The sequence below is a fragment of the Lemur catta genome, chromosome 5, assembly GCF_020740605.2.
Source record: "Lemur catta isolate mLemCat1 chromosome 5, mLemCat1.pri, whole genome shotgun sequence".
Taxonomy (NCBI): Eukaryota; Metazoa; Chordata; class Mammalia; order Primates; family Lemuridae; genus Lemur; species Lemur catta.
In genome coordinates this window covers 85886617-85908661 of record NC_059132.1, presented here as the reverse complement: position 1 = coordinate 85908661, position 22045 = coordinate 85886617, and the positions used below count along the sequence as shown (strand labels likewise).

At 43.4% G+C, this 22045-nt stretch overlaps 2 protein-coding genes across 7 annotated transcripts in view; both read right to left on the bottom strand.

Annotated features, from left to right (window-relative positions):
• CLGN (calmegin) overlaps window positions 1-22045 on the bottom strand; it is a 54164-nt gene that overhangs the window by 31474 nt on the left and 645 nt on the right. The window contains exon 1 of one of the 3 annotated variants that reach the window (XM_045552235.1): window positions 5324-5449. The exons of 1 other annotated variant lie outside the window; for it this stretch is intronic. The gene's annotated coding sequence lies outside the window, so the exon portion shown is untranslated. Of the gene's footprint in view, window positions 1-5273; window positions 5450-22045 lie in introns of those variants that run through there. One more of the 3 variants, XM_045552236.1, reaches the window with a different exon arrangement.
• MGAT4D (MGAT4 family member D) overlaps window positions 9807-22045 on the bottom strand; it is a 47481-nt gene continuing 35242 nt past the window's right edge. For 3 of the 4 annotated variants that reach the window (XM_045552243.1, XM_045552241.1, XM_045552244.1), the window contains one exon: window positions 9807-10739. Coding sequence is in view for 1 of the 4 variants with exons in the window: in XM_045552244.1 (XP_045408200.1) it covers window positions 10725-10739 (15 nt within the window). In the remaining 3 variants the exon portion in view is untranslated. Of the gene's footprint in view, window positions 10740-20552; window positions 21123-22045 lie in introns of those variants that run through there. The other variant, XM_045552240.1, reaches the window with a different exon arrangement.

The following is a 22045-nucleotide window of genomic DNA, read 5'->3' as shown; positions in this document are numbered from 1 at the left end:
GTTTGTAGCCTAGGAAGCAATAGGCTAAGTGATGCATGACTATATTCTCCATCTATGAAGAAACATCTCTTATTATAAGTTTCTTCAGTCTCACTACAGACATGCTGCATTTTCACAACTCTCACCATAATTTACTTTAATAGAAAGGATAGTAAACAGAAAAATTAGGTTAAAATTTTTTGTTATCACATCATGCAAATAATACTGGACAATTTTTCACCAAAATTAGAAGGTACTCTTGAAATTATCTGGCTATGTAGCATGTAGAAAATTCACTTCGAAGGATCACAGATAAGACCGGAGGCAGGTAATGGTCGCCTCTTAAAGAGCAGCCTTCTTCTAAAGAAGCTACAAGACTTGATTCAAAATGCTGCTACCTTCACAGAATCAACTAGCATGATTCAGAATAAACTGATATACTGATTTTTTGATGGCTAATGTTTCACCCAAGAAATCCTGGAGAGGTCAGCCAGTAAATAAAACTCATCATTCACTAATTCATTAAAAAATATTTATGATTGTCAATTATGTGCCAGGCATTATGTTACACACTACAGTAATTAGCAAAATGTACCTGACCTGTGATCTCAAAAAGGATATAGTCCAAGATAGAAAGGAGATAATAAACATTCTAAAAAAAAAAAAAAGGAGATAATAAACAAATAACGTAGGCATAATATGTAAACTATAATAAGTGACAGAAAAGTAAAGAAGTTGTGACAGTTGGTAATTGGAGAACTGATTTTACATGGTTGGGGAGGGCTCAGGAAAAGCCTCTTTGAGGAAATAATATTAATACTTAAAGAGAGATGCAAAGGACAGGAAAGATTGACTTTCCTAGGCCAAGGACAAAGGAAGCAGCATATGATAAAGGAACCAAACAGGGAAGACTGGAAGAATATGAAGTGCTATTTTTGAGTACATACTGTTTCAAGCATGTTAATTCCAATCTTTACAGCACTCTGTGATGAAGGTATTAGTATTGAATTGTATACATAAAGAAAGTCAGTCTCCAGGAAGATGAGTAATTTAGCCAGGGCTACACGTGGCTACTAAACAGAAAAGGCAAGACTCAAAGTTAGGTCTAGCTTCAAGCTCTATATTCGTTTCATTATGGCTCTAAGGTTAGATTAAATTATGTAATCCTCACGAAATGGCATTAAAGTTCTAAGCCTAAAAAAATGTAGTTCAGTCTTATTTTCTTGTTATATCCCATCCTTTAGACATACATGCCAACTTTTGTGTTTTATATTTTAAAAGCCATATTTTGATGTGTACCTATATAACATTTTATGCACATATCCTTAGTTAGTTAAATGGCTTTTTTTCCCCAGCAAAGACTTTAAAGCAGCTTAAAGAATACATCCAAATACTAATAATTTTATGGTATTATATATTTTCATGGCACTCTAAAATTTTACAAAGTGTGCTCATATAAATTTCAGGATATTTAAGATACTTGCATTTCTTACTTAAAAAGTACAAGGATACATAGTAAAATTTACTACTGGAACTATATATCACATGCTAGATAATATGTATGTTTCCAGGTATCTCCTTTCCTTAACAAAGTTTCTGGAAAGACTGTCTCCATCAACTGTTAATACTTCCAATTTCCTATGATAGGCTGAATAATGGTCCTCAAAGATGTCCACACTTGGATCCTGTGAATGTTACCTCCTATAGCAAAAGGGGCTTTCCAGATGAGATTAAGGTTGGTAATAAACTGACTTTAAAATAGTGAAAAATATCCTGGATTACCCAGGTGGGCCCAATGTAATTATAGGTGCCCTTAAAAATGGAAGAGGAAGTCACAGAGAGATAGGCAGAAGACATTTGAAGAGTGAGAGGGACTCCAGCCACCATCCTACCTTGAAGATGGAGGAAAGGGGCCAAGAGCCAAGGAATGGGGGTGGCCTCTAGAGCTAAAAACAGCCCTCGGCAGACAGTCAGTAAGGAAACAGGGACCTCAGTCCTACTACCACAGGTACTGAAATTCTGTCGCCCACCTGAATAAGCAAGGAAGCAGATTCTCCCCAGAGCTTCTAGTAAAGAGTGCTGCCCTGCCGATGCCTTGATTTTGGCTTGATGAGACCTGTGTCAGACTTCTGACCTATACAACTGTGAGAAAATAAATTTGTGTTGCTTTAAGCTGCTAAATTTTTGGTAAGTTATGGCAGCAATGAAAAACTAATATTCTTCCTATTATTCCTATGCTCCTAGTTTCTTGGAAACTTTGAAACTGCTCCTACTAACCAAGTCTTAGCTGATAAATGCAAGAGCTTTTTCAGTTCTTCTATGGCCCGTTGCTCCTTCCGACGTGCTGCATCTGCCTCCTTCTGGGAACCCTCTCTCCCGTGGTTTCCGTGATACCAGTACTGATTCTCTTCCTTTTCTCTGCTTCCTTCATGGGCACTTTCTCTAATCGCCTATAAATATTAGTGTTCCTTAGGGATCTGTTCCCAGGTTCTCTTCTTATATTACATATAGCCTTGGCTTCTACATATAAAATCTAAGGATTGCCAAACCTTATTCACAGCTCAAAAGACACGTTTTAGTATCAGATCATTATTCATCTTCAAGGATTTCCCAAAGCCTCTAGTAATGTGAACTTGTTCTTTCCTCTAAAATCTGCTTCTCTATCTCCTTAATTCTCTTCTCCTGTTAACTAGATCTCTAGTCAACCGAATCAGTCAGCTACAGTACTTTGCCATTATCTTAAGACTATGTTCTTGCTATGTCATTGGTAACTAAATCCACTTGGGTATTTCTAGAATGTCTCTATCCCCATGTTACAGTCTTAATTAAGGAACCTACCTTTTCTGGAAAGGATTGGTAAACTGCCACTTTGCCTCTTTACTTGCATTCTTACCAATCTCCAAATCCATCCTTTGCCTTCTCACTAGCATGATCTTTCTTAAAAAGTCTTACTACCTGTCTATAAAAATGCTCAATAGTTCTCTGTAGATCTCAGCAAAAACTCTGCCCTAAGACTCATTTATTTCACTCTCAACTCTCACATATTTAACACTGTCATACTCCTGTATACACTATTTCTTATAACTGAGATGACTTTCTGCTGTTGTTCAGTTTTATTGAGTGACTAATGAATTAACAAATACTGGTATGCCTCAGGAGCGGTGTTTGAAATCACCTTTTAAAGTTTTGGTTGCCATGTGGCTTCAAGAATTCAACTATAGAATGATATAACAGAAAGCACACTGAACTTAGCACCATCACACCAAGTTTCTAGTTCTATTATTAAAAAGGCCAGTGATTAAAACATCTCTGTGCCTGTTTGGTCACTTGTGAAAGTGAACCAGATAAAACATCTATAAAAGTTGACAGTTCTAGTTTCTAATTAAGAACACTAAAAGTAGGTACTAAAAACAAGTAGTATAGGTAATTTACAGCACTGTTCAATTTCTAGACAGAACCTGTAATACACCATTTACACACAATAATTACCCTTACCAATGTAAACTAAAAATAAAATCCTAAGCCCCCAACCAAATGAACAGACACCCTCTTGGCCAAGGGACCCCAGAGACACCTTAAAAACTGAGTTCCCAGCCACAATGGGATGGGAGGTCTGACAATGCCCTTTTGCAGTTTAGACACAAGTGACCAGCATTAATGTTAAAATAGATCATAAGACTGACAGAATGGACTCTTTGTGGCAATAAAACACCAAATTATAACAAGACCTAAGGCCATGTCAGCCCAGAGTTAAGTCACCCACCTCTAGACAGAAAGAATACATTATACTCTAATTGCCTAGGGAAGGTCTTATGATTCACAGATTACATCTGTCCCTGAGTAAAGAATCTTATGGAGTCCCTAAAATTGTATGAATTCCTGTTTTCATACTCATTAATACATAACCTACTCACATTGAGAAGGACACTGATTTGTTTCTGAATTATTAAGTTTTACTGATTGTCCTGCACATAAAACATTTTAGCCCGTATGTTGTCATCTGCAGCCAATGATTATAACTTCTGTACTGCACCCCCCAACGAAAAAAGACAACTCTGATATAAGGAGACCCCCTCCTCTTCCTAGACTTTCTTACATAAAAGTAGTCTAACCTGTAACAGACTTTGGAAAATGCCCAGCTTTGTTGGTGTGACTTTCTGGGCTGTGGTCACTCATAATGGCTCAGAATAAACCTCTTTAAAATAATTTACAGAGTTTGGTTTTTTCATTATCAACTATATAAATAAGACAAAGACTAGAGAATATCTTGTCCTAAGGATTTGGGGATAAGATCTAAATGTGCTTGGAAGATCAATCAGATGTGAAGGCAAAACTATAAACTGAAAAGAGGTCAAATTTAGAATTACCAAAAGGAGAGCTATCTAGAGTGATGTAAAAATTTTAAAGTAAAAGAAACCAAAACATGAGATTGGGTTTTATGCACTACAAAGTTTCAACATAAACTAACCCTCTTCTGACTTGAGGTTTCTTCCCAGGGCCATGTTATTTACCTTCTCTCTCCTCCTCCTGAGTTTTGTTGCCATTTGCTTTTAAATCCCAAGCAAATGTCTCCTTCTTGGTGCTTGGGCAGATGCTATAAATAAAATCAGCTAAAGTGTCTGATTGATAGTAAACAGGGTTCAGGTGATAATGAGTCTCCAGTAATTAGAGCCTCACTGGATTCAACCCAACCTTCTCGGTCCCTCCCCAGCGGCGCACACAGAGTCTCCGGGGAGTGGACAGGAGTCACCGGCCACTGCCACTGCGAGCGCTGGGTCCCTTCTCCTTTACAGCGGTGAGGATTGAGCAAGCTGAGCCTATTTGGGTTTTGTTTGCGTTTTGGGGAGGCGAAGTCAGCGGAGGGAGCAGCGCCAGGGTGCGCCCCGGGCCCCCTCCACGTCCCTCGGGGACGCGCACCGGGCTCGAGCGTGGAACGGCGCTGAAATGGCAACCGCTGGAATAACGGACGCGGCTCCCGCGCCTTCGCGGAGACGCCGGCCGGGCCGGGCACCTGGGCTCCGCGCCCGCCCCGCCCGGCGCAGCAGGCGGACACAGCAGCTCCGGACGGACCCAGCTGGCCTCAGGCGGCAGCGACCCCTCCGTCCAGCGCCAGCCGCCGTACCCAGGAGGCGGGCGGAGGCCACCCGAGACCTTCGCTCGCTGCGCCCCATCGCCGAGCTCAGCGTCCACCCCTCACCTGGCCCCATCTGTTCAGCCTTTCCGGCTGCAGGAGAGAGGGGAGCGGCCCGGGAGTCCCCCACCCGCGGGAAGCAGGCACGACGCGGAGTCCTCACCCCAGCCCGAGCGCAGTGAGCCGCGGGAAGGCGGCCTGCTGATCACGCACCCGTCTTGCGGGCCTGTTTTAGGCAGCGGCAGCTCAGATGACCGAATCGCTGCCACTCGGTCCCGTCGTCTCCCCAGACCAATCCCGCCCGCGACCGCGCAGCAGCGACTGCTAACCGCGCATGCGCGTGCGGCCGCGGGCGGGGAGGAGGCGGCGGCCCGAGGCGCGAGAGGCGCGCACCGGCCCCGGGGGCTCAACGGCCGCGGAGGGCGCCCCGCGCCTCGTGCCCACGGGGCGCAGCCGGCCGGGCTGCTGGGTTAGCCGAGGACGGATTCCTCCTTGTTAGTCCACAGAGTTCTTCCTCTTGAGCGCCTGCCCTCTGTGCAAACAGAGCGGTTCGTCCTCCCACTGCACAATACCCGGGTCCTGAATTTGATGTAAATCATGTTTCTGAACAGAATCCAGTTATAGGTGCAGTAAGGTTAGCGCTCCAAGCTTTCTCTAGCTCTGCATGTTAAGAGATGACCAGTCACTGTGGTTAACAGGGAGCCTTCCTATTTCGTGTATGATAAATATACATATGTTAAATGTTAACGTAGTAAATACAGTATATATAAAACAATACAGATTCTTTCTTGCAATACTTCTGATAAGAATTGGCCGCATTTATTGTGCTCACTGTGCTCTAAGTGTTTTAGTCATTTCCTCACAACCCAGGTGAGGAAACTGGTAACTTGCTCGAATGTACACAACTAGGAAATAGTGGAAACCAGATTTAAATCAGACCTGTTTCTCTCAGAGCCTGTAGTTTCAGCCAACACATTAAAATAAAAATACAATATTAACATAGTACTGAATCACAAGCTTCTTTGCTCTATAGATATTGGATCGTCCTGCTTTTACTTCTGATATTTTATAGTAAGCGTGACTTTGAATTTTGTGTAATCATGATTTAAATTTTATTGGAAGAATAGCATTTAATTGACCTGTTAATCTAAAACCCCTGTTGAAGAGCCTCAGATTAAAGGATTGATGGCCTTCCATGCACAATATGTGATTATTGCCTAGGGGTCAAGGTCATTGAACATTTTTTCATATTTCTTCACTAATAAGGCCACCATTTCTAGACTTTTGATACTGTCACTTCCTGGAGAGTGTTTGGATAGTGATAAATTTAGTTGTTAAAAAGACATTTTATTTGAGGTACTTTGTAACAACATATTCCCCTTAATTTCTTTCTTCCATCTTTCTAGCTTCTATTATTCAACATAATTCTGTGTGTGGCCCATAACAACTACACTTGATTTATTAGAGAAGGATTTGTGAAGGGTCCAAAGTTTGCAGTGAGGAAGCTGAAAACTAAAAATGTGAAAATAGGTATTTTTTTGTAAGATTTAGTATTATCTTCTTGGTCATACAGTGCTCAAAACGTTGAGAACATTTTTGACTCTTACCTTTGGCTGCTACATTCACTGTCTCCATTAAAGTTTGTCTCCATAAAATTATCTAAAAGAGCTCACCCCACCCCTCAGTCCCTGTGCCATTTCTCTAGTTGAGATTCTTGCTGCTTTAAAAACTGTTGCCAAGAGTTGCCTAACTGCTCCCACCTGCACTTTGTGTAGTCGGTTGCTTTAATCCTCAACTCATTCAAAAGCTCCCAATGACCCTTCATTACCTACAGAATCAAATCTAATTCTTAACCCTGGAAGTCAAGGCCTTAACCTACAGCTCCACAATTGTGTGCCACTTAGTGAAAGGGTGATTGAATATTTATAATTTTGTTTATTATACATTTAAATTTATATATTTATATTATAATTTATATTTATAATTTTATAATTTTGTTTAACAGCCAACTTTTCACCAGAATAATACAGCATGATGATAATGTAAGAGAAGAAAAAATAATCTGAAAATAAGACCAGTGGTATGGCTTTTTGAGAATGATGTGGTATTTAGAAATACAAGGGGAAGAGTCGTGGAAGGTAATGCTGAATGATAGGGTTGTGAAGTGTTCTGACACATCAGAGTTGAAGAGAGATTTAGGGAAAGCCCAAGATGACCTAATCAAATTGGAGGGACCAGGGTAATCAGAAAGCTAGAGAAGCATTAAAAGCAGGAACCGTTCATGCTAGTTAATGGAACAGAGTGATGTCCTGTTGGGAGCCTATTTTGTAATCAAAATAATGGCTGTTTTATTAATGGCCCACTAAGTGCAAGTTACTATATATAATTGATCCACAGCTTTTATCCTTATTTTACTTATGAGGATAGGCCCTGATAAGTTATGTAACTTGCTCAAGCTCACTCAGGACTTAAGGTGTAGAATGAGAATACAAAGCCTGTGCTCTTTCTACAACTTTGCCATTTGAAAAACAGCAGAGTGTAGGAAATTCCTCTAATTCCAAGATTTATAAAGCTATGAGGAATGAGGTTTTTCACCCAAATACAATGAGTGAACTCAGAGCCTAGACAATTCAAACACTTAAAAATATTTTTATAGTTTCATATATTTAGAAATGTATTTCTTAAAAAACAGTGCAGAAAATAGAGAAAAGGAAATGAGCACTCAGTTTTCTAGTGGATTTTTATTTTCAAGATGTATAATTTTATCTTTGGCAAAAAAATTTAACTATTTCTTTCTTATATTTATGGTTATTTTCTGAGGTGGTTTTCCTTATTCCTTTGACACAAATACCAAACAATAATAAATAAAAGTACTAATAATAGTCATTATTGTTTTGCTCCTTGGTTTATCCAGAATTCTTCTGGTTAATGTATATGGTTAGCAGAATGAATTTTTATCTTGTATCTCAAGATAAAATCCCCAGGAAACACTACTTGATTTCAGGATTTATACAAGTATGGTTATCAAAAGAGTATGGTATTGGCATCAAGATAGACTAATAAATGAATGAACAGAATAGATTCTAGATATAGACCCACATGTGTATGTACTCTGGTTTCAACACTAAAACTCATGTTGAAATTTGATCACCAGTGGGGCGGTGTTGGGAAGTATGGCATACTAATAGATATTTAAGTCGTGAGGACTCCACTCTTGTGGGGAGCTTGGTGCCATTCTTGCTGTAGTGAGTGAGTTATTACTCTAGCGAGACTGGATTAGCTCTTGTGAGAATGGATTAGATCCCATGAAAGTGAATTGTTATAAAGCCAGGATGCCTCTCAGGTTTTCCCTGTTTGCATGTGTCTGCTTCCCCTTTGACCTCTGCCATGTTTTGACCTATCACTGAAGCTGTTACAGTCTGAGTTTCGAGCCGAAAAATCAGTAATCTGCCATTCTGCTTCTGTAAAACCTGCTTGCTCCTGCTTGCTACCCCCAACACAGAAATTCCTAAGTGACTACAACACCCATGTTCTGCGTAAAACAATTACAGCCCCCACGTTTTGCATGAAGCTATTATGATATTCATGTTTTGCATGAACAAGATATGGCCCAGAGCCCAAACTGCCCAGATCCTGTTACACCAAAGATAAGAAAATGATATAATGCTTACTCAAGGCTTTTTGTATACATGTTTGCTCAATCTTAGTAATTGTCCACCCACAAACTTACGATATAAAAACTTTCTGTTTTAAAGGTTGGCTGCTGCACTCCGTGCCGCCTTTGGGCAGTGCAGAGCTAATAAAGACTCCTGATTTGGCTCAATTCGGTCTTTTGGTGGTCATTTCTCGCATCTCAGACCATAACAAAGCTATCACAAGGAGGCACCAGGACCAGGGAAATTCAATTAAACTTTTAAGAACCAAACAGTCCTAATATTTCTAAACCAAGAAATAAATGTCTTATTATTGTTCACAATAAATAAAGTAATATTAGAATAACAGCAAGAAGAAAAATAGTAGGAGATTTTAATAGATGCCCAAAAGTGATGGATCAAGCAGACAAAAATTAGTAAGGAGTTAACAGATTTGCACAACCAAATTTAAAAGAATGTAAGAGCATCCTGTACCCAATAAATAGGAATACTTTTAAAAGACATTTTTAAAGCACAAAACCAACATTTATAAAAAGAAATGAAATCACATATTTCAAAAGGAGTATACAGTGTTCTTTTCAAAGCCATATGGAACGCAAGGATTCACAATTCTCAAATTTTATCATACACATAACGATCTATAACAACAAGGCAATTAAGTTAGAACTTAACAATAAAGATGGAAAAAACCCCAATATATTTGAAAAAAACCAAACATGCTCCCAAATAATCCATGGGTTAAGAAAGCAATAATAATAGTGTTACAGTCTGAGTTTTGCGCTGAAAGATCATTAATCTACCATTCTGCTTCTGTAAACCTGCTTGCTCCTGCTTGCTACCCCCAACACAGAAATTCCTAAGTGACTACAACACCCATGTTCTGCGTAAAATGATGACAGCCCCCACGTTTTGCGTAAAGCTATTATGACACTCATGTTTTACGTGAACAAGATATGGCCCAGAGCCCAAACTGCCCAGATCCGGTTACACCAAAGATAAGAAAATGATATCATGCTTACTCAAGGTTTTTTGTACACGTGCTTGCTCTGTCTTAGTAATTGTCCACCCACAAACTTACACTATAAAAACTTTCTGTTTCAAAGGCTCACGGCTGCACTCTGTGCCGCCTTCGGGCGGTGCAGAGGGCAGTCGCTGGCCAGCTAATAAAGACTCCTGATTTGGCTCAATTCGGTCTTCAGGTGGTCATTTCTCGCATCTCAGACCATAACATTTGGAGGTCCCACCGAGATCCTGCCCTACGATAGGGCAGGTGGCGACCACCGGTGCCTGGAGACCAGGTGCAGAGTCGAGTGTCTTGCCCAGGGGAAGGCCTCTGAGAGACATTCCTCAGCCCCAGGCAGAGGCTTGACAATGCACCTCCCCGGCACCTTCAAAACTGCAAATTCTTCTGGATGAGTCTTCTGATTCTGTTCCCGGGGCAGATGGGAACCGGCTCTAACATTTTGGGGGCTCGTCCGGGATTCCAAAACCCCCGGAACAGAATCCGGATCCGAGGAGGAGTTAAAGCGCTGAAAATCCATACGGTGTAGGTAACTGGGCCCTGGGAAGTGACCGGCAGAAGACTTAGGCGGACGCGCTGGTGGGTGGCCGGTCGGGAGTGACAGGAGACGTCCGTCACCCCGTTGTCTGTTGTCTGTTGTTTGTTTGTCTGTCTTCTGTGTTCCAGCCAGTGGGACGCAACCCCGAGAGGGGGCCGCTGGGTGGAGGTCTGTCAGCCAGCTGGGTCTCAGGCAGTAAGAAATTCCGTACGACGTGGAATCCGTACGGTGACCAGCAATAGGCCTAGGCGGATGCGCTGTTGGAAAGCCGCTGGTCGGGAGCGAAGGGAGACATCCCTCGCCCCCCTGATAGGTTTTTGGTGTGGGCCGGTAAGGTCCGTCTGAAAAGGGTTTTTCCAAGCAGTGGGACGCAACCCCGAGTGGGGGCCACTGGGTGGAAATTCAGAAATGGTGCACCTGATGTAAAAAAAAAAAAAAAAAAAGAGAGAGAGAGGTAAAGTCTGTCTGTCTGACTGAGTGAATGAAGTGTGACTGTATGAGGTTCCACGGCCACGGCTACGGAATCTGAGTGGGTCCTAACCTGCGGTTCTGTGGCGACGTCGTACGGCATAATGGTGATTCACTCCCCTAAAAAGGAGTGACCGGGCCCGGGCTCTATACGGGTACACCTTAGCCAAGACGCGCCTAAGTTCCCGCGAGGGACGCAGCCAGGCGGACACCTGAGAGAAACTCCCTTCCCCGTTTCCTTTGTGAGCATGGGACAGACTCAGACAAAGCCTCTGTCTCTTCTCTGAGAAAGCAAAACCAAGTAGATCCGTTTGACGAGGAATCCAAACGGTAGCCGGCTAAAATCTCTGTTGTTTGTTGCTTCTTTGTTTGTCTTTTATCCGTCACTAGCGGGAGGCACCCCGAAAGGGGATAAGTCCGGGGCCGCTTGGTGGAAATTCTGCTTCTATTTGTCTGTTGGGAGCCAGCTTAGCCTTATGCAAAACGCCATCTTATACAAAGCGCCATCTTAAGCTTACATACTTCTTCTTCCTCCCTCTTGCACAAAGAAAGCGCGCGCAAAGCCTGTAACACCCCTCCCACTCCCTCGTCTCATATCACATCACCGCCCTTCCTCCTATCAGAAGCTGCCACGTGTTCTTATTCCTGCCCTCCCCCGTTACAGTGCATATAAGCAGCCACCCAGCAATAAAATTTTGAGGCTTGATCAGAATTTTGTCTTGCCTCCATTTTGTGTGTCTCTTGTCTCTTTTCTTTCACCAGCAGCAGGTAGTCCTCCTCGCACCCCTGCGTTGTATGCCCCGCTGGTCGGGACATAAACTGGCGCCCAACGTGGGGCCCGAGGCACGGAACAGCGCTGTTGGCACCTACTCGGAAGACGCCCCGGCCGGGCACCCCCTGAGCCCAAGAGCTCGCTTGGAGCCCGTGAGCCATCAGCCCACGGGATAAGACTCCGCGATTGCACCCCCTGAGCCCAAGAGCTCGCTTGGAGCCCGTGAGCCATCAGCCCACGGGATAAGACTCCGCGATTGCACCCCCTGAGCCCGAGAGCTCGCTTGGAGCCCGTGAGCCATCAGCCCACGGGATAAGACTCCGCGATTGCACCCCCTGAGCCCAAGAGCTCGCTTGGAGCCCGTGAGCCATCAGCCCACGGGATAAGACTCCGCGTTGATCGTCGCTGGATTGGCCGCCCCAGCGGACATCGGAACGGTGAGTAGGTGATCATAATGGGACAAGAATTGAGCTCGCATGAGCTCTTCCTTAATGGTCTTAAGGATTCCCTCAAGGCACGCAGAATTAAGGCTAAAAAGAAAGATTTACGTAGTTTTTTTAGTTTCCTGGCTGATGTCTGTCCCTGGTTCCCTCAAGAGGGCACCATTGATCAAAAGTGCTGGAGACGGGTTGGTGACTGCCTCAGTGACTATTATCGCACCTTTGGCCCTAGCAAGGTCCCTGTGTCTACCTTTTCCTACTGGAACTTAATTAATGATATTTTACAAATTCATTCTCAAGATTCGGACATTAAACATATAATCCAGACGGGCGAAGCGGCTCTTAAAGCCAGCTCTCGCCCCCCCTCGGCTTGCCACTCGGTTACCATAAGTATGCCGGAAGAGCCTGACAACTCCAATATTGAACCCCTCAAAGAAACTCTCAAAAAGGTCCCAAAATTATACCCTCCCCTCACTTCCTCCCCTCCTCACGATGATCAGCTCCCTCCTGAGGACCAGGAAGTCTTAGACGACCAGGCGGCTCATTACCATGATGAGGAGGACCCCTGGCGGCTTACTGCGCCAGTTCTTCATCCGTTACCCTCCGCTCCCCACAACCCCCCCCTTATCACTTCCCTCAACCACTTCCACCGTTTGAAAACCTTTTACGCCCTGCGCCCGAGGCACGTCCTCCAAATGACCCCCCGCCACAAATAAATTCTTCTCTAACCCAACAAATTTCCTCCCTTAGGAAACACTCAGACAAAAACGGGAACACATTAGCTTAGTTAAAGAACTTAGAGCTCTTGAGAGTGAGCTCGGCTCACTTCTTCTCGGCAACTCTAGTGCATCATCCAAAAAACAAAAACTTCCCGATCGGCCGTTACTGGCCTTTCCAGTTACACGAAGTCGCGCCCCCAGACCCCCTGATCAAGATAACATAGATGAGGAAGGGAGAGAGGAACAAGAAAACCCTGACTCCCAGGACCCGCCCTCTGCGGAGGAGGCCTCTGACACAGAGGAGCCTGAGGGTGACTCTTCCCATAATTCAGGACAAAAATATCGCAGACTCAATCTTAAACATCTTAAAGATCTAAAGGCTGCGGTCAGTTTATATGGGCCCACTGCGCCCTACACCATGGCACTTCTTGAGGGCCTTAGCGACCGATGGCTAACACCAAATGATTGGCTCATGCTAGCTCGTGCCACCCTTTCCGGGGGTGATTTTGTCCTCTGGCGTACCGACTTTGTAGAAAATTGCCGAGAGACAGCACAGCGCAATGCAGAAAATAGAACTTCTAGGACCTGGACCAGAGACAAACTTTTAGGAAGACCCCCTTACCAGACTAATGAAATACAAGCCGCCTTCCCTCCGGGGTTACTAGCCCAAATTCAAAATGCTGGCTTGAAGGCCTGGCGCCGTCTCCCGCCTAAGGGGTCCGCCACCACATCCCTAGCCAAAATCCGCCAGGGCCCAGATGAACCATACTGTGACTTTATCAGTAAACTGACAGATGCAGCAGAGCGTCTGGTTGGGGAAGGCGAAAACGAAAGTGCTTTTCTGAAACACCTAGCTTACGAAAATGCCAACCCCGCCTGCCAAGAAGCAATTCGCCCACACCGTAACGGCTCTCTTGCTGACTATATCAAATTATGTTCAGGAGTTGGGACCTCCCACTCCATCGGTGTTGCCATCGGGGCGGCCCTAAAACCCTTTGTCACCGCTGCCACCCATAAAACCCAACAAACAAAGACCTGTTTCACGTGTAAACAGCCTGGCCACTTCTCCCGAGAATGTCCAACAAAACCTCAAAATACTTCCCAAAATAATGTCAGGCAACCCCGACCCCCTCCTTCCTCTATCTGTCCTCGCTGTAGGAGAGGGAAGCATTGGGCCCCAATTCATATATCGGACGGTGGGGGCCCCAGCGACATTCAAAAACAATCCCAAGTCGCTCACCGCCTAGAGGAACTTGCCCAACGCCTAAATCCTCTCTTAGATTATCATCCACTTGCTCTCCCCAAACCCAGAGATATGGCTCTAGACTCACAGACACAAAATATTCTCAAAACCACATTCTCTCTATTAAATGCCACTAATCCCTCCCTTGCACAAGATTGCTGGCTATGCATGACCTCTGGTACGCCCTTGCCTACCGCGATCCCCACCTATAACGTTTCCTACATGCCCCTTGACGATAAGACCAATTGTTCATTCTCACCCCCTTTCAGAGTACAACCTTCAGGCTTTAATTCCTCCGGTTGCCTCCAAGGATCATTTCAAAATAACTCTTACGATGTTGAGGTTGGATTTATTACCTTCTCTAACTGCCATACCATAACCAACATCTCCACCCCTGTTTGCTCTCCTCCGGGTCAGGTATTTGTCTGTGGGGGCAACCTCGCCTACACCGTACTCCCCACCAATTGGACAGGCCTCTGCATTTTAGCGAGCCTCCTCCCTGACATCTCCATCATCCCCGGGGAAGAACCTGTCCCCCTCCCTAGTTTTGACCTGGCAGTGGGGCGTCACCGACGCGCTCTCCAGGCCATTCCCTTACTTATAGGTTTGGGTATAACAACTGCTATGGCCACTGGAGGTACAGGGGTCGGGGTTGCCACCCACACCTATAATAAGTTGTCCCTCCAGTTGATCAATGATGTTCAAACTCTTTCTGGGACCATCAATGACCTACAAGACCAAATTGATTCACTGGCTGAGGTTGTCTTACAAAATCGCAGAGGATTAGACTTACTAACTGCGGAACAGGGAGGAATTTGCTTAGCCTTGCAGGAACGGTGCTGTTTCTATGCCAACAAGTCTGGCATCGTCGGGGACAAGATCAAAAAATTACAAGAAGATCTCATCAAACGAAGAAAAGAATTATTTGAAAACCCACTCTGGACTGGACTTAACGGACTTCTCCCCTACCTTCTCCCTATCTTGGGCCCCCTCCTTTGCCTCCTTCTGCTTATAACCTTTGGACCCTGGGCATTTCGCCATTTTACAGATCTCATAAAAAGACAAATTGATGCTATCCTTGCTAAACCTATCCAAATTCATTACCAACGACTGGCAGTAGAAGATGGTTTTGGTGAAGATTGCTACGGCTCCCTCCCTACGGGGACGACATGCTAACCAGAGACATGTCTACCCCCTCCCTTCACAGGAGAGGGGTATGAGTACCGGGATGAGTGCAAAACAAAGTATTGCAAGGGAAGGTCACAAAAATTTCGACCTTCTCTGGGTATCCCTGAGAGCATGCCTGGCTTGCATAGAGGTTGGTATCTACTATTCTCTGGAATAAGTTCGGCTCTGCCTCCTCCCCAAAAGATACCAAGAGCCATCACTGGTGGGCACAGACGACCCACGGGAGGAGCCAGGCCCCTGCTCCCTCACCCGGTTAACGCTCACCTTCCTTCTTGTTTTAAAACAGAAAGGGAGGAGATGTTGGGAGCCAGCTTAGCCTTATGCAAAACGCCATCTTATACAAAGCGCCATCTTAAGCTTACATACTTCTTCTTCCTCCCTCTTGCACAAAGAAAGCGCGCGCAAAGCCTGTAACACCCCTCCCACTCCCTCGTCTCATATCACATCACCGCCCTTCCTCCTATCAGAAGCTGCCACGTGTTCTTATTCCTGCCCTCCCCCGTTACAGTGCATATAAGCAGCCACCCAGCAATAAAATTTTGAGGCTTGATCAGAATTTTGTCTTGCCTCCATTTTGTGTGTCTCTTGTCTCTTTTCTTTCACCAGCAGCAGGTAGTCCTCCTCGCACCCCTGCGTTGTATGCCCCGCTGGTCGGGACATTTGTCTGAGTTTTAGATGGTTAGCACAGGACCGGTCTAGTATTGCCTGTCTATCTTTGTGGAGTTCTTTTGAGTGATATTGGCCAATTTTGTTTCTGTTCATTCTGGTCTGTCTCCTTGTGCTGTCTGTCTTTGTCCTTGTGCTTCACAAAAAGTAGTTGTTTTGTCACCAGTATGGGACCAGTCCCAGTCTTGTGTCAAACATGGTCCACTTCAATGTTAGATTTTGTCTAATTCAGAGGTTATTTAAAGGTTCATTCAAAATACAAATTTAAAAAGAAAATAAAAACAAGATAGGAAGTAACCAGTAAAGAGAAAGAGATGTAGAATGACTATGAATATAGAAACATATTTTTGATAAGAAAGGTTAAACAGAGAGGAGAATAATATTGTATAAGAAAGAATCTTGTATGGTAAACTTTTGTTCTAAAATGAAAGTTAAGACAAAACAGAAAGGTTTAAGTATGTTGTAGGTGGTCTGTGCAAGTTGAGATAAAGTCTGTGAAAAAAAAATTTAAGCCTCTGATATTTGACAAACTTTCCAAAATCCAAATTCCAGTCTCTTTGACCTCAAACTAGCTTTTTAAAAATATTAAGGCCACTGAAGTCTAAGAAAGACATATTAGGCTTGTTTGGTATGTTAAAACTATACTGGTAGCATTGTCAAACTGGAAATGGTATTAACTTTCTTGGCATTATATTTGTGTAAACATGTTATTAATATATGTTCTAAATTGTAAAATATTGATATGTCTTTGTATATATTATCAGTAATAATTGTGGTTATCTTGTTACGTTGTTGTATGCCATAAGATTAACCAACTGTGTCAATTGTGTCACTACCCATGGCTATTCTAAGAGTTTTGTCATCCATAGATGATTCCTGGCCCTGATGGGCAACCTGTGTTTGCCTTCCCCACCACGAGCCTGGAGTGGGACCCAAATGAGGAACGAGGTAAGGAGGCTCTCAATCAGTATTGCCAGACTCTGTTAGGAGACATATAGACAGCGGCTAAAAAGCTGACTAATCTGTCCAAGGTAAGCGAGACCATACAGGGACCTAACGAGTCCCTGGCGGTGTTCCTAGAATGCCTTTTTGAAGCTTACCACCTGTATACTCCCATAGACCCAGAGGCACCTGAAAATAGACGTGCCATTAATATTGCCTTTGCCACTCAGTCGACCCCTGATATTAGTAGAGAGCTGCAGAAATTAAAAAGATTTGAGGAAAAAAAAAAATGCTGTCTGAGTTAATAAAAATTGCCCAGAAAATTTATAACAACAGAGAGGATTCTGGGACTACCCAGTCTAAAAGGATGGCCAAAATTGTTGTATGGTGAAACAAGAGAGATATAAAACTGAAAAAGGCAAGAGGCCCAAAAGACCAGAGAGGATACTAGAAGGAAAAAGACCAGCCTAAGCCGTGACCAGTGTGCCTACTGCAAAGAATATGGTCACTGGAAAAATGAATGTCCTCACTGAAAGCAGGAGGTGGCTAAGCCTATGCCAGTCCTCATGGAGAACATGGACTGATGGGGCCAAGGCTCCATTCTGATAAGCCCCCAGGAGCCCAAGGTAACTCTGAAGGTGGGGAGCAAGCCTATAGATTTTCTGACAGACACCGGAGCCACCAAGGATCAAGCCACATATAAAAGAGCTACTGAGGACCTGCTAACAGAATTAGCTCAGTTGGGCTATCATGTTCCGGCTAAAAAGGCTCAGCAACCTACCTACGGTATGAACTAAAGAAAGGCCAACAAACCCTCTCCACCACTAGAATTAAGGCTATCCTAAAGATCCCACAGCTCCAAACTAAGAGACAAGTACGAGAGTTCCTGGGGGCAGTGGGGTACTGCAGACTTTGGGTCCCCAAGTTTGCTGAGATAACAAAACCCCTGTATGCTAGCATAGGGGGAAAGAGGGACGCTCTGATCTGGACCGGAAACGAGGCTAAAGCCTTCAAGAGCCTCGAACAGGCACTTGTGAGTGCCCCTGCACTGGCCTCGCCCAATTTGACCAAGCCTTTCCAGTTATATGTTGCTGAAAACTGAGGGATAGCTAAAGGGGTCCTAACTCAAAAACTAGGACTCTGGAATAAACTGGTTGCATACCTGTCTAAAAGGCTGGAGCCTGTAGCGTCTGGATGGCCAGGCTGCTTGTGGACCATTGCTGTGACCACTGTCTTGACAAAGGAAGCCTCCAAGCTCATTTTGGGGCAGGACTTGTATATAATTGCCCCCCGCCCCCACTCAGTGGAGGCTCTACTAAAATGCTCCCACCGGGAGGTGGCTTTCAAACTCCCGCATAACGAAATATCAGGTGCTGTTGCTAGACCCTCCCAGAATCTGGTTCCTAAAGACAGCCTCCCTCAACCCTGCCACCCTGCTCCCGGATGATGAGCCGTCGGAGCCACTCCATGACTGTCTCAAAATGCTCGAGTCTCTTACCAACCTGAGAGGTGACCTCACTGACCGCCCGTGGCCGGACCCCGACGAAGAATTATACACAGATGAAAGCAGCTACGTCTCAGAAGGAGTCAGGTATGCAGGGGTGGCTGTCATAACTGCAGGCCAGGTTATCTGGGCACCGGCTCTCGGACATGAAAGAAACCTCAGCCCAGAAGGCTGACCTCTAGCCCTGACCTATGCCCTAAGATGGGGGAGAGCCTTTACAACAGCACATGTACGTGGGGCACTTCACCAAGAGCGAGGACTGACTCCCCAGTGACGAGAAACGATACTTTGGCGACGCGACAGCATGAAAAGTCGCACAAAAACCAGTGGGGACTCTCCTAACTCTCCCTGTTCTGCCAGAATGGCTCCTGCCAAAATCCCCAAACTACACCAAAGAAAACAATTAAATTAAAAAAAAAAAAAAATCCTGAAGACTAAAACTGATTCAAGAGGTTGAAAAATCCTCCCGGACAATAGGGTCTTAGTCCCTGAACACCTTTGACGAGACCTAATCAGGCAAATACATCAAAACACCCAGCTTGGCAGCACCAGGTTAACCAAACTTCTCCAGAGGGACTACTACATTCCTCAGCTACATCAGATGGCCCAGCAAGAAACGACGAGATATCTTGCCTGTGCACAAGTCAATTCAGGTAAAAGGACTAATCCTCCCCCTGGGACCAGGTTAACGGGACAAGCCCCCGGGAAACAGTGGAAAATAGACTTTACAAAAGTAAAACTAGACAAATATAGATATTACTATATTCATTGACACCTTCTCTACATGGGCAAAAACTTTTCCTATAAAGTCAGAGACAGCACAGGTAATTGCAAAAGGTTAGTGACTAAAATTGTTCCCTGATTTGGCCTCCCACTTGCATTGGGGTCCGACAATGGCCCGGCGTTCATCGCCCAAACAACCCAATTATTAAATTACACCATGCTTATAGGCCTCAGAGTTAAAAGAAGATAAAAAGGATAAATAAAACTTTAAAAACATTAAACAAATTAAAGCTAGAGACTGGCGCAGACGGGATAAGCCTCCTTCCCTTTGCCCTACTAAAAACCAGATACACTCCATATGTTAAAAACATAACCGTATGTAAAATCATGTTCAGCCGACTAACCCCACTCCCAAGAAAGCTCTGTTTCAGGTACAGCCTGGAGACCTCATCTGGATAAAAAAAAAAAAACTTCAGCCTGCCAGCTTAAAGGCCAGGTGGACTGGACCCCTGCCAGTGGTCCTCACCACGCCAACAGCTGTGAAGGTTGCTGGAAACCGCCACTGGATCCACCACACGCGGATCAAAAAGGGAACCTCAGATCAACTCCCCGAAAAATGGATTGCCCGGCCCACCGAGGACCCACTAAAGATAAGACTTTCCAAAGACTCTGGTTCCTCCTAGTTACCTGTTTTAATAATTTCTTACGTTAAACAAAGAGTTTAAACTATCAAACTTATGATCCTCCAAACTCACTATCAATATATCTATGATATTAATACCAAAGAATCAATGATTTGATTCCTCCTAAAAAAACCAGTGGGGAATGTTACAGTCTGAGTTTTGCGCTGAAAGATCATTAATCTACCATTCTGCTTCTGTAAACCTGCTTGCTCCTGCTTGCTACCCCCAACACAGAAATTCCTAAGTGACTACAACACCCATGTTCTGCGTAAAATGATGACAGCCCCCACGTTTTGCGTAAAGCTATTATGACACTCATGTTTTACGTGAACAAGATATGGCCCAGAGCCCAAACTGCCCAGATCCGGTTACACCAAAGATAAGAAAATGATATCATGCTTACTCAAGGTTTTTTGTACACGTGCTTGCTCTGTCTTAGTAATTGTCCACCCACAAACTTACACTATAAAAACTTTCTGTGTCAAAGGCTCACGGCTGCACTCTGTGCCGCCTTCGGGCGGTGCAGAGGGCAGTCGCTGGCCAGCTAATAAAGACTCCTGATTTGGCTCAATTCGGTCTTCAGGTGGTCATTTCTCGCATCTCAGACCATAACATTTGGAGGTCCCACCGAGATCCTGCCCTAAGATAGGGCAGGTGGCGACCACCGGTGCCTGGAGACCAGGTGCAGAGTCGAGTGTCTTGCCCAGGGGAAGGCCTCTGAGAGACATTCCTCAGCCCCAGGCAGAGGCTTGACAATGCACCTCCCTGGCACCTTCAAAACTGCAAATTCTTCTGGATGAGTCTTCTGATTCTGTTCCCGGGGCAGATGGGAACCGGCTCTAACAATAGAAACCTTGAAATCTTTAGAACTGCCAGAATATGTACATATCAAGTTATTTAATAATTAGCTGAAATGGCACTTGGGGTAAGTTTACAGTTTTAAATGCATTTGTTAAAAGACAAAAAGATACTGTGGCACTGCCAGATCCAGGCTTGCTTAAATATGTGTTTTCTATTTCTTTAGAAGTCTTAAAAAAATAAATAAGAGCATATACCAATTCACCCAGAACTGGTCTGTGACAATGGCACATTTCTGAACTTACAACTCTTTACTGAGATTATGTGATGGCCATAATAAAAGTCAATAAAATATGGTCATACTATCTAAGTCAATAATATATGGTTCTTAATGTTAAAAAAATTCCCTGCTTTTACTATTTTTAAGTTAAATTGTAATAGGGTACAAACATCATAAATATTTTATTTTTTCTTGACCTAAGAGGTCATTTAATACTTTCAAGTCTACTAGTTTGTTCATTGTTTACTTCTCTTGTAGATAATTATGTATTTTCATTATTATAATTTCTGAAACATGCCATTAGAAATCAAAGTTATCTGAGGTTCCAGGTATTACACAGTTTCTTCTTGTTAGGCTTATAATCTTCATATTTTCTGAAATAAAAATAAAAAATCTGTGACATCTAGAAATAACATGTTATTAATTCATAAAGATGTAATTATTTTCATGACAATTTCTTAATAATTTTCTTTTCTTATTGTGTCTTCTTTGACACCACTACCCCTTATAAACAACATTACATTGGGAAAAGATATGATTCTTATGATGTATTAGACAATGCCAAATTTAATACTGTCATAGTATTAAAATTATTGAAAGTAGATTTCCATCTGTGGGATTCCAGTGAAATCTGTACAGATTATCATTACAGACAACAAACTGTTGTAGGTAATGTATAAATATTTTAAAACATTCATTTTATTTTATTTTAATACTTTATAAATATAGAAAAGATTTATGGCAACTTAAAGTGAAATCACATACAACAATCCTTTAATAATAATATATGAAAGAAAGGCAGAGATTAAATATAAACTGAGGACTGAAGAAATTCTACAGCGAATATAAGATAATATGGATACATTTCATATGAAATTAGTTTTGAATTTCTTGGTAGTCAAAAGGGAAAAAAAAAAACCCCACAATGGACCAAAAGAATCATGACAGTTCTTTGGGAAGGAATATCTTTTTCTAGCCTCAAGTTCTAAAAGAAAATTGTCACATGTATTTTTAAATAAAAGAGAAACATGGAACTTTAAACAACAGTCATACAGTATATCATCCTTTTAATAAAAGTCAAGGGCATAACCTTAAACAGTAATTCAGTTAAAGTATTTTAATGGGAAGTATTCTTCTACTCCCTCTCCCTCTATCATCTCCACTAGGCTTGTCAAATTTAGTAATAACTACTACAACAACAAAACAAATGAGACATACACACACAAAAAGTCGTCATTTAACTGAAACTCAAAGTTAAATGGGCATCTCATATTTTATGTGGCAACCCTACTTCCAA